The sequence below is a fragment of the Ictalurus punctatus genome, chromosome 2, assembly GCF_001660625.3.
Source record: "Ictalurus punctatus breed USDA103 chromosome 2, Coco_2.0, whole genome shotgun sequence".
NCBI classification, from domain to species: domain Eukaryota; kingdom Metazoa; phylum Chordata; class Actinopteri; order Siluriformes; family Ictaluridae; genus Ictalurus; species Ictalurus punctatus.
This window is the reverse complement of record NC_030417.2, coordinates 13,479,161-13,491,426: the sequence shown is the minus strand read 5'-3', so window position 1 is coordinate 13,491,426 and position 12,266 is coordinate 13,479,161. Positions and strand designations below refer to the sequence as shown.

Sequence of the window (12,266 nt, the reverse complement as noted above, 5' to 3'; positions counted from 1 at the left end):
CGTTTGCAAAAAGTGGGTGTTTCCTGCAAATGTCATTTCTCACAAAATCAGGTGATAATGTTCGCCCAGCAATGCAACTATCTCTTTATCTATAGAGACAAAAGAAAGATATTACAGAATAATCACTCTGAATGGCCGCCCATCCATGTAAATATCTCTATTTGTAAAGACAAAAGAATGAGGTTTAATCACCGTCTTAATGTGTAGTGACTGGGTTTATTTGTGAAGATACTGATGAATGAATACATGGTGCAACCCAAAAGAAAACCTGTCAGCTTGAGCTTTATTTTATTTATTTTATAGCTTTGTACTTTCAACTTCATGTACAAAAGCAAATAGAATTAACTATATATATTTTTTAAAAATTCCTGAATTTTGCGCCATCTGGCTTTCTCTATGGTTACCTACTGCCGTCTAACTCCACCTGCCACCTGAAAGAAAAAAATAATAAATTTAAAGGAAGCAAGGAGCCACAAACCGTAGAGGCTTAAAAAGGCGTTGCCTCGCACAAATCAGTGTTTGCTTGGCTATTGCTGGAGGTAGTCAAGCATGGTGTTGGCTTGTGAGTGAATTTGTCTGAAGATCAAAGCATCTCATGGCCCGTACGGGGATCGAACCCGTGACCTTGGCGTTAATAGCACCACGCTCTAACTATCTGAGCCAACCGGCCTAAGGGTTACCTTAAGACTTTTGCCTGGCTCCGTACCGCGAGCTAGGAAGGGGCTAAGCGAAGAAGACCTTCATCGACGTCGAACTCTATCTGCCGCCATATACCGCCAACCTACCGCCATATAGCTCAAACCTACCACCTGGCGAGGCGTTTATACTTGACGCGCTCGTCCTTGTAATATTCTTTGAAACCAAATGGGACCGACTCGGAGTAATCGTCATATAAACTAACAGGAAGTGACAAAGGGAAGAATTAGTTTGTCTAATAATAAGAACTCATTTTCACTGCATTTTTCTGTTACTCACCGCCTTTAGGGATATTATTTTACTTGTGTTTACTTTTGACCTTAGTGTTTTAATTAGAAATTACAGATCTTACTTGCACTACACTCTGTATTAGCGTGTCTACACAGCGTGTGAGGAGCAACGCGGCCTCGTTACTAACACATCGCTTCCATTATAATAAACAACAGAATTTATACTGCAAGCGCGCAAATACAGCATATAATGACAATTAATTTAAATTAAACTAACCCTTTTAAGCAGCTTGCACCAGTTTCCCCTGCCCCTTACACACAGTGGAGCATTTTGGATATAATCATAAGTTTGTCCTCGTGCATCAGTTTGATTTCCACGGTGTTTAAAATGCTCCCCTGCTTTAGATGACTTGGAGGTTACACACTTTCTTCCTCAGTCACATGACGATTTCGCCTCCGTCTGATGAGGACTGAGGTCATGTTGGGAATAAAAAGTAACTCTGACAGAAATTAAACTGAAGAAAGTGATTATTGGTGACTCTGGGTGTTTGCTAATGCCTGCGTATGACATCATGCACCGTCGTGGCTTATACTTCTGGTTAATAAAAAAAAAAAAAAAAAAAAAAAAAAAACGCTAGTGTTACATTTGAGATGATATTACCTTTCTAAAATCCACACACTAGACGGTAGTGCAGAGTGCATAGTGTAAGTGTACAGTACTTCATTTGTGACACAACTTTAGTATTTACTGAACAGAAGTAACGTAGTCAGTAAATATGCTCCACGCCATGCACAAACCAAGTAATCGATAATGAGATTTGTTGACAATGATTTTCATAATCAATTATTATCGATTTTTATCGATTAGTTGTTTAAGCTCTTCATAAAATACATCAGTGATACCCCACTCAGGATTTTTTAAAAAGCTTTTACGTGTCTTGAAAAAGGCAGTTGCTAACAAGTGGCTAAACAGAACTACAGAGGTTGTCGGGGACATTAAACGTCATCACGCCGAACAGGAAAACTTATCTAGTACAGTCTTGTATTTATTCTCGCGCTCCTGCAACTCAACTTTTCCAACTTGTAGATGTAGCGATTTATAGTATTTTCCAATTGTATTGTTTTTTAAAATAATGATTAACAGAGTTGTCTGAAGCTCAGTGGTGGTGACATTTAACTTATGCGAGCGTGGTGTAGTTCGTTTATAGCCTAACATTAGCTTTTTACTCCTGGCAATTGAATAGGCTTCAAAATCTTATGAATCTCATCTGAATGAACAAAACATGCGAGAATCTTAACTTTTGATGGTCACAGAGATTATTTTCCACAATAATCCAAAAGCCAGTGGAAAAAAATCCTATTTGATTTTTGTCAAGGGAACCAGGGTGATACTAATTTCTGGGGTGGCCTACAAAAAGACCTCATCCCTGCAGGATTGATGACTTCTACATTAGTGTCCAACATTTGAGAAGGGGCACATCCCTCTCTCTTAATGCGAAGATAAAGTCCATCTCTACAATGGGGAATTATTACATTTTATGATGGCGAAGATGCCAACGTGCATGTAACACCAGTCCTATTCACAAAGTGAGATTTTCTCGGGATAAAATTACATCATGAGAAAACAATTATTGTTTATGTCAAGATCATGAGAAAACAACAGAAAAACGATTAATAAAGCATGGCCACTTAGGGCTTCCGTAGTATAGTTCTCTTTAGGTTGTTACTAAAAATAAATAAATAAATAAAAACTCCCTGCAAGGTTTTGGGAAGGTTAGTTTTTGGTTACAAAAATAAAACTTAAAAAAAAAACCATTAGAGGATGTTCTGTACGGGTTCTCTTTAGGTTGTTACAAAAAAGAACCAACAGAGAATGTTCCTAGAACATTATTATTTGGTTCCCAAAAAAAATAACCAAACAGGAACCATATGCTAATTTTAGGAGAACATTGTAGGTTTGCTGTGTAAGTAGTACTAAGTAGATCACGTTTTGCAAACAGTACAGCTAATGCATTAAAAATAAATCTATAAAAAAAAAAAAACAATACAAAACCAGCATTTTCATGAGTAATCTAACTAACGACCTCCCTAAATTAATAAATCACTTCAAAAAGCTTTCACTAATGATGACTAAATCACATTATTTGTGGCAGAATACCAAATTAGAAGAGATAAGCATGCATTCTTTTAGCAGTTAGCAAGCTAACGTTATCGATCAAATCTGTGCCAAGTAAATTTGGTCTGGAAAACGGGATGTCCTCATTCAACTACATACAAATCCACATACTACTCCTTAACACAGTGACAAGTGTTACCTTGGTAGTTACCTCTTCTCAGCTACAATGTTGTGTTATGAATTAATGTCTGACTGCAAGTCAAGGTTTCCACTGGAAAAAGTGAAGGGAGGAGGAGCACAGCGAGAAGGAAGAGGTATATGACTGAAGAAGATGTGCAGGATATTTTCGCTTCAACTGACATTACAATCAATATTCATGTTTTAAATAATTCAAATGATGTAAAAGATAATGTGCAATGAATAGGAAAGGCTATTTTTAGACATATCTACTGTTATATCAGAAAATTTTACAGGGGCACAGCAGCATTTTATTGGGGCTCGTAGATCTTTTATTTTATTTTGAAAAGTTTAAAAATATTTTCAGTTCATTATGAAACTAGGTAATTCAACTAGGTAACAGCCTATGTAATTTATTGGAAACACTGTGGTAGCAGCAGAATGAATACATAGTCTATAGAAACAGTCTTCCAATTTATAGAAAAATGCATCCAATCTATTTGGGAGGAACTTCATAATGCAGCAAGACAATGACCTAAATGCACTGCAAACACAACAAAGGACTTCCTCAGGGGAAAAAGTGGAAGTACAAGCCTGGAAAAGCAACAGAAAAGAAAAATGCAGCAGTTTGGTGATTTCAGTGGGTTACTGGCTTGATGCAGTTATTGCAAGCAAGGGATATGCAACCAAATATTTACTTTATATTCTTATTTAAATATTTAAGTAATTTAATTTACTTTAAGACTTTCTGTTCCTATACTCTCTCACCTAAAAATTTGGTGGTCTGAAACCAAAGGTGCCACGTTTTAAGTTGTTTAACACATCTAGATGTAAATATTAGAAAATGATAAATGAAATTCTGAACTATGGTCTCATATTCATCTTTTGATCTCAAACCCAAATGTCTTCAAGGAAGACATTCTTCCTTGAACAATTCTTGAACAATTCTTCCTTGAAGAATTGTTCTTGCTGTTCCAATACTTTCAGAGGGAACTGTATATACATACATGCATACTTGGTATACTCAGAAGATGCTAGAAAAATAACAATTTCAGTGTTGCCACTACAAAATATATATATATATATCTTGAATATATTCAGATTTATCTAGTATAAATATATAAACCAAATATGATTATTAAGCCTTTTTTTTTCATTTTTTTTTTTTTTTTTTTACTAATTTCAGACTGGAAATGGTCAACAATAGTTTTGGAAATGCATCATTAATGAAAAATACTGTATCTTCATTTATGTATTTATCTATGTAATCCATCTATTAATGTATATTAATGAAACATGTATTTACTAAAACAATCAAACCTATTATCAGTTAAATTAGTGAAACCCACAAAAGTTAAATCCAAAAAATTATACCACCTTAATGGATAACATACCACTTTGTTTTATTCCACATTTAAACACAGTTAACTAGCAGTACAATAGATATATTTAATATATTTCATGTAGAGTCATGTATAACAAAGTGGTAGAGATTAAAGCTTTATAAATTCAAGATTGCGGCTGAAATCATGTTATTAAGTAACATTGAAAGGCATACATGAAAATTAAGCTATCACAGGATTTCCATCACATGCAAGCAGTCATAGAGGTCACTTCAGTCGAACAGGATAACCACTTACTGAGCTCATAAGAGGGTGCTCAGTAAGTCTAGTTCAGAATATTAATATCAGAATGAGTATTTTAACTATTTAACATTATTTTGGACTAACATTTATGTATATAGATATAGATAGAGAGAGAAAGAGAGAGAAAGAGAGAGAGATACACACAGTGCAGATGTATGTATTAAAACACACAGTCTATGTAGTAAAACTTTTCAGATAAAACATGCTATTTAGGCTGCTGTCTGTGAGACAAAGCGGATCCTCTGAGAGTACAGTAAGTCGATGAAGTAGAGCACCAGGTTGGCAAACGTGAACACTGCCACCACCAGCTTGCTGTCCCATGGGCATTTTCCCTGGGGGCAATCATCTGGTCGCCCAGGAGAGCCATACTTCTTATCAAAACTGAAGACAGGCCACACCACAGCAGCACTCATGTACAGCAGGAATGCCAGGAAGGTGTATGTAATTACAAAGCGATCAAAGGGCAGCCTCAGAACTACAGTCCTGCCTGAGACAGTCAGGACCACCACCACCACTGTGATGGCAAAGCATAGACTGTAGACCACTACACAATACTGCGTGGGAATGTGGCGATGGTACTCACTGTCGTTTGCCAACGCACCAAAGATGATGCAAGCAATGAAGGCCTGAACTACCTTGAGCAGGCCTGACATGGTGGCCATGTAACCCACCACGTGGCCTGGCTTGGCCCGTGTAAGGAGGACCTCGGCACCATAGGCAAAAGAACAGATGCTGGAGCACACGGTAACAGCAATGCGGTAATTGCGCACTTCACAGTCTTTGGCCAGGCAATCATTGCTGAGGAAGTACACAGGGTACACAACAGAAGCTGTGATGTACATTAATGTGGCAAGCATGGCAAAGGCCACAGTGAAATTGTCCCAGGAGATAGGCACACAGCCATGCAGGCGAATCACATCGAGCACGAAGATCATTAATGTCATGGCGAAACAGAAGCACCACACGAACATGCAGAAGGTACCATAGGTGGCACTGAAGCCTGCGCTGTGGGCCACCAAAGCCATGGTGGTGCAGCCCAGTATCAGTTGGCACATGCGAGCCATACCCAGTACAGACAGCACTGCCTCTCGGTTCAGGTAGTGGCCTCCATATGGATCCATGAGCAGATCCTCGTGGTGCAGTCTGGATGGATTTAAACAGCTCTTCTTGTAGACTCAGAGTTACTGTGCCTCCACAGCCTCGCCCTCTGTCCAGCTTTTTTTAGATGCCCTTTAATTACCAATCTCCTTCAGTGCTTTCCTGCCACACTTTGTGATCTGGTGTGTAGGATCAGATTTTTAGTTCTTGTATTGTGTTTGACTCTAAACATGAGTAATTTTTTTCATAGGTCTTACAAATAACTTTATAATATTTAATTGATATGTAAAATTGTCATTCTTGTCAATATATTAAGTACCTTTGACTATATATTGATATAAGTGAAAGTAACATTCATGATGTTCACCATATTTATGCCAAGTAAATTACCCTTGGGGTGTGTATATATATATATATATATATATATATATATATATATATATATATATATATATATATATATATATATATATATATATATATATATATATATATATATATATATATATATAAATAAATAAAAAAGCTTCACCTGCCAACTTAAAGATCTTGTCAATGTAGTTCCCTTTAAAATAAAGAAGACTGCAGAAGTTCCTTATCCATGCCATAGAAGAATTCCAAAAACTGGATAAGTGCCTTTCAAAAATCTTAGGAAGATAGAAGAAAATGTAAACTTTTTCCCAGCCTTGTTTCTGTGTCCTTCTTTCTCCGTCAAACTTTCCCACTTGAACTGCTATGAAAAGTAGACAACTGTTGTACCGAGTTGTACCACACCAGCTCTATAAATAGGACCATATGTCTGTGTCAGGCAAATTTGTATGTAGTTATCCTAGGGTGGGGACCTGGTCTGTGTAGAGACTAGACATTTATGTCTCCCAGAGAAGAAACTTCACTCACATAGAAACATATATAACCTTTTATTATTTTTGTGATACTTCACAGATTTCAACTTGGTATAATTTAAAGAGATGTCCTAGTAGCCACATCAGAATGTAAATGTGCCTGAAAGCAGAAAGTCTTCAGCTTTATATTTTCAACTCGTTTGTCTGAATTGAAAGGAGTATATGCAGGAAAAGGGCCGCAAACTGGAACTACACAATGGATATAAACATGTCCCACCATACCAATACCACTTTGCAGCTGGATTTCAACACTAGCCATTCATATATGATTAAAGAAAAGTTGGTCTCACAAACCTTTACTTTGGCGTCCAAGTTTAATTTAAAAAAAAAGTCACATGCATTTCACATATAATTATGTGAGTAATATATGATCCCATGTGGAAAGCATATGTAGTTGCATTTCACCGTGTTATGCCCTAGGTTGACACTATTTTCTTCACATTATTTTTCTTTGTAAGGATATTTCTTACATCACAATGCCATCTACAGTGCCCTCCACTAATATTGGCACCCTTGGTAAATATGAGCAATGAAGGCTGTGAAAATTGCCTATTGTTTAACCTTTTCATCTTTTGTTCAATAAATTCACAAAAATACTCTGCTCTCATGGATATCAAATAATTGCCAACAACACAGGTTTAACCAAAATATATATTTGTTAAATATAGATGTGCCACAATTATTGGCACCCTTATGAAATCATATGACAAAAATATATTTTCCCATTGATCTTTAAAAAAAAATTTAGTACAGCTGGGTGATTAGGAACAGGAAATTGTTCAACCATGACTTCCTGTTTCACAGGGTTATAAATATGAGGTAACACACAGGACAAATTCCCTTAGACATACATAACAAATGGGTAAGAGCAAGGAATATAGCTGTGATGTGATCAATTGGTTGTTGAGCTTCACAAAATGGGAAGTGGCCATAAGAAAATAGCACAAGCATTGAAAATGCCCATTTCCAAGATCAGAGCAATAATTAAGAAGTTCCAGTCAACTGGAAATGTTATGAATCAACCTGGAATTGGACATGTGTCTATATTGTCTCAATGCACTGTGAAGAGGATAGTTTGAGTGGCCAAAAAATCTCCAAGGATCACAGCTGAAGAATTGCAGAAGTTAATTGTGTCTTGGGGTCAGAAAGTCTCCAAAACTACAATCCGAAGTCACCTACATCACTACAAGTTGTTTGGAAGGGTTTGAAGAAAAAATCCTCTACTCTCATCCAAAAACAAACTCAAACATCTTCAATTTGCCACACACTACTGGAACTTCAAATGGGATTGGGTTCTATGTTCAGATGAAACCAAAATAGAGCTTGTGGCAATAAACATTAGAGGTGGTTTTGGCACATACAGAGAGGTAGCCATATGGAAAAGTACCTCAGTCCCACAATTAAATAAGGTGGTGTGTCTAATGTTTTCACGCTGTTTTTCTGCCAGAGAACCTGGACATTTTGTTTTCTGCTTCTTTCAGACCACCAACATATAAACAAACTTACAAAAGTGAGGCAACTTAGCAAATTTTAGCTAGCACGTTAGTCTACAACTGAGCCACAACACAAACCTCAGCATTTGAACAGTCAAAAGCAGATACTTCATAAAATATTCAAACACACTTACAGGTTCTGATTCAGAAGCACAAGATTGTCTGAGCAAAGTGGGAATCGCCAAACTTTTCAGGAGTAACCTTTGTGTATAGCCTGCGTTGTACATACCCAGTTCCAGGAAGCTGTCCTCCGTAAAATGCGCTGTGCACAAGCAAACGCTTGGATTGTACTGCTCAGGAACAGTGTCACAAATAAACAGTAATCACTGATTTCTTACATTTTTGGAAGGCTAAACAAAGGTTTTGCTTTTGCACAGAAACACACAGGATCTTCGTGACATGGCGCCTGAATTCACTGAAGCCTTGCTTTCTTTCTCTGTGGCTGCCTTTGGGCAGGATTATGCTAATAGTGCTTTCTGTGACGTAGAGCAATTACAGAAGTAAATATGGACTTTGAATGACGCGTTTCGGGCAGGTCTGAAGCAGGGCTCTCTATTAGATAGAATAAATCCCTTTGGGGGAAAAAAAGAGTTTTGGGACTTTGCAGACTTTATGCATGCACAAACAGGTACATTACACTCCCAAACAGAAGAAAAACATGAAAAATCATGTTACGACTCCCTTAATTTTAGTGGTAGTAATATTTTCTTGCATCAATCTAAATTATTTGCTAATTATTCATCTTCTCTCACAGTTGCAAGCGAATTACTAAGTTATATGTGGTAACCTCCTAGTGATGGTAACCAATACTTGTTTACATAATCTGATTTGCATCATTTGTCATTTAACTGCTGCATGTGGTAATTCTCTACAATCTCCTGCTTTTTAGGGTTATAAATGTAGCAGTACAAAGAATGCAGTTTGGCACTATATCGTAGATCTTAGTAGGTAATAGAGAATTTAAGATGAATGGAATATACCTCAACCCTGAACCAAAGCTAAAAGGAATTATCACGAAATGATGAAATACATAAAATATCCAAAAGACTACCAGTGTGAAGAACTAGCAACAGCTTTGACTAGGGCCCATCCTTTTTTTGGGCAGGTTGGGTCCAAGACAGGATTTTTGGGAAAGGAAACAGTCACTTAAATATAATATGCAAAACTATAGCATAAAGCTCAGGCACTTAAGACACCTGTATTGTGAAATATTTTTCTTATTTTCCATGATTATATAATTTAATACCATTGAATACACACATCACTTAACCCTACAGTTTACTCCCCAAAAAACACATGCACACACCAGAGGTTGTGCATGTGTTAATATACACACACATCTTTATTACTTATCTGCATTTGTGTTTGTCGATGTCTTTGTATGTGTAGTTACCAGTGTTATAGCGCCTTCCCAGTGCAGTCCACTGAGGCTACGGCAAGGGAGAGGGGCTAAACGTATGCAGCAGTTCGCGAATTCTCAAATACAGAAGTTTCCGCACTGCGCCTGCGCGATGACTCCGGGGGCTGGACTGTTCTAAGGGTTTATAAGGTTCTTATTAAATTAAGAACTAATTAATTAATGTAATAATTTAATTTAATGTAATATGTAATAAATTAAATAACTGATGGTTATTTATAGTTATATTGACAGCAATTTCTTAATTTCTGTCAAGAGTACACAATAAAAGATGCAAAATCAAACGGGTAATTTTGATATTTCAAATGAAATAACGAGACACATACATATCCAATCGAATCTATTTTCGTTTATTTGTGATCACAGGGCTTCGCTAAACAATGTCCATTATTGCTTTTAGTCCAAAAGTGTGCACATTTGGAGAAATATTAGTGGATTCCCACGTTTACTTCACATTTCTTTAGGCAGAATAATCGTTTCTGTACAATTTTGACAAAATTATGCGATCTGATGAGCATGAGGTGTAGTAGCTTTCCATCTGTCTGGATACCGGGATAGACGACCATGACTCACAGACAAATGATTTGCTACAGATCCGTCAATCATATGCGTGCTCATAACTCCCACCTTCCGCATGACAAATATTCTGTATAAATAACAGACACATTTCTGCAGATGAAACATGAAGCCAAGAAATACATGATTGACAGTATATCCTTTGTTTTAAATAAATAAATAAAAAAGAATAAAGGATGCTTATATATGAGAACTGGTAAGCAGATGTAACATTTAGTTTAAGCTACAGATTTTTATTATCTTTTTTATTATCTTTTAATAAAATAATATTTTATTATTGCTGCCTCATTGTATGATTGAAATCCACATTCAATCGCAATCAGAAGCAATTACAAACACTTTCAGGGTCTTAAAATCAGTTTTGAGAAAAAACATAGTATTAATCTCATAAACTGTAATGTTCCTTTAAAAAAAAAAACAACAACAAAAAAAAACAACACAGGAATCCTGCAGGAATATTATGCAGATCCTACAGGATTTTCAGCTCATTTTCCTGTAGAAATAGCTTCAGGAATTCTATGAAGGAAAAATAATTAAATGCAGGAATGATACCCTGCAGGTCTATTTAACCTAACACACACACACACACACACACACACACACACACACACACACACACACACACACACACACACAGACTTCCTGCAGGACTATTGTGCAGGACATTGTGACTACAGGAACATAAATAACTTCACAACAAAAGCAAAGTATTTTTATGAATGAATTATTTGATTTACTGAAATTATGTCACATAATGACTTTTGCAACGGCTTGGAAACTTTACAGATTGCATTTCACACCTTTAAAAAATACAGAATAATAAAAAAAAAACAATTGTAAATAAAAAATATTAGCCGTGTAAGCAAGCTAACATTACGCTAACCGCTGTGTGTAGATTACAATTAGTCATGTTTAATAGTAAGCGAACTAACATTATGTTAACCGCTGTGTCTAGATAATAAAATTAGCCGTGTTTACTAGTAAGCGAGCTAACATAACAGTAATTTAGTATACCATAACGATTAAAGAAATTATTTAATACAAGTGGGACTATACTGCTACAGCCACATGACGGTTGGTGACGGTTGAATGTGTGTCATCTTAGTGAATTGAATCTTTTCTCAAAAAGATTAATTTACCTGCCCTTTCTGTAAATTGACTCATTGAATGACTCATTAATTTATGCAACCAATTCATTAAAACATCGTCATTTATGACTAAAATGTCTTATTATTCTAAAATGAGCATGCCTACATTATCTACTAAAAGACATCAGAAAGAATATTTATGCAGCATGTTTTCCCCCACTCAGATAAGATCTACATTTTAAAAATGAATTTTGTTAACTACATAACCTGCAGATTTTTTTTTTTCATTTACAGGAAATAAGAAGTTCTCTAGCAGGATAGATTAAGTACTTGGGAACTTTATTTTATCACTGCAGTACGTGTTCAGCAGGAATTATACAATCCTGCAGGATTTTTCCCTTATGCAGGAAGTGTGCTGGACATTCTTGTATGTTTCTATTGTAGAGAAGGCTCCCTTCTAAACCCTATAGGAATATCCTGCACAGTTTGTCAATGTGTCCTACAGGATTTCACCATTCCTGTGGGATACCAGCAAACATCCTGCAGAAAAACTTTAATCCTGCAAGATTCCTGTAGGATTCTTTTTTGTAAGGGGTGTATCTTGGTGCTAATTATAGCTATTAATAATGAGTCCTGAACAGTAAACTTTCAAGTATCAGCTACATTGGTTATTGCATAGTCAGAAAGACTCATGGCAGTATGACTAGTGCTTGAAGTGGGGGAAAAACAGTGCCAGTACTCCCCTTATTCATGTTTGCGTGTGTTCTGGCCATTATTGGCTAATCATTAAGTGCTACATTCTGAATTTCTACAGTGAATAAAAGATA

At 36.3% G+C, this 12,266-nt stretch overlaps 1 protein-coding gene and 1 non-coding gene across 2 annotated transcripts; both read right to left on the bottom strand.

Moving 5' to 3' along the window:
- Positions 1 to 596: 596 nt before the first annotated feature.
- trnan-auu (transfer RNA asparagine (anticodon AUU)) lies at positions 597 to 670 on the bottom strand. The gene has a single exon. It is a non-coding gene; the product is annotated as a tRNA-Asn (tRNA).
- A 3,935-nt stretch (positions 671 to 4,605) lies between these two features.
- Positions 4,606 to 6,739, bottom strand: LOC108275479 (myeloid-associated differentiation marker-like protein 2). Its single transcript, XM_017486334.3, has 2 exons — positions 6,496 to 6,739; positions 4,606 to 6,142 (listed from the first exon to the last, which is right to left on the bottom strand). Exon 2 carries the CDS (start codon positions 5,984 to 5,986, stop codon positions 5,075 to 5,077), a length of 912 nt encoding a protein of 303 aa, XP_017341823.1. The 5' UTR covers positions 5,987 to 6,142; positions 6,496 to 6,739; the 3' UTR covers positions 4,606 to 5,074.
- Between the last annotated feature and the right edge of the window lie 5,527 nt (positions 6,740 to 12,266).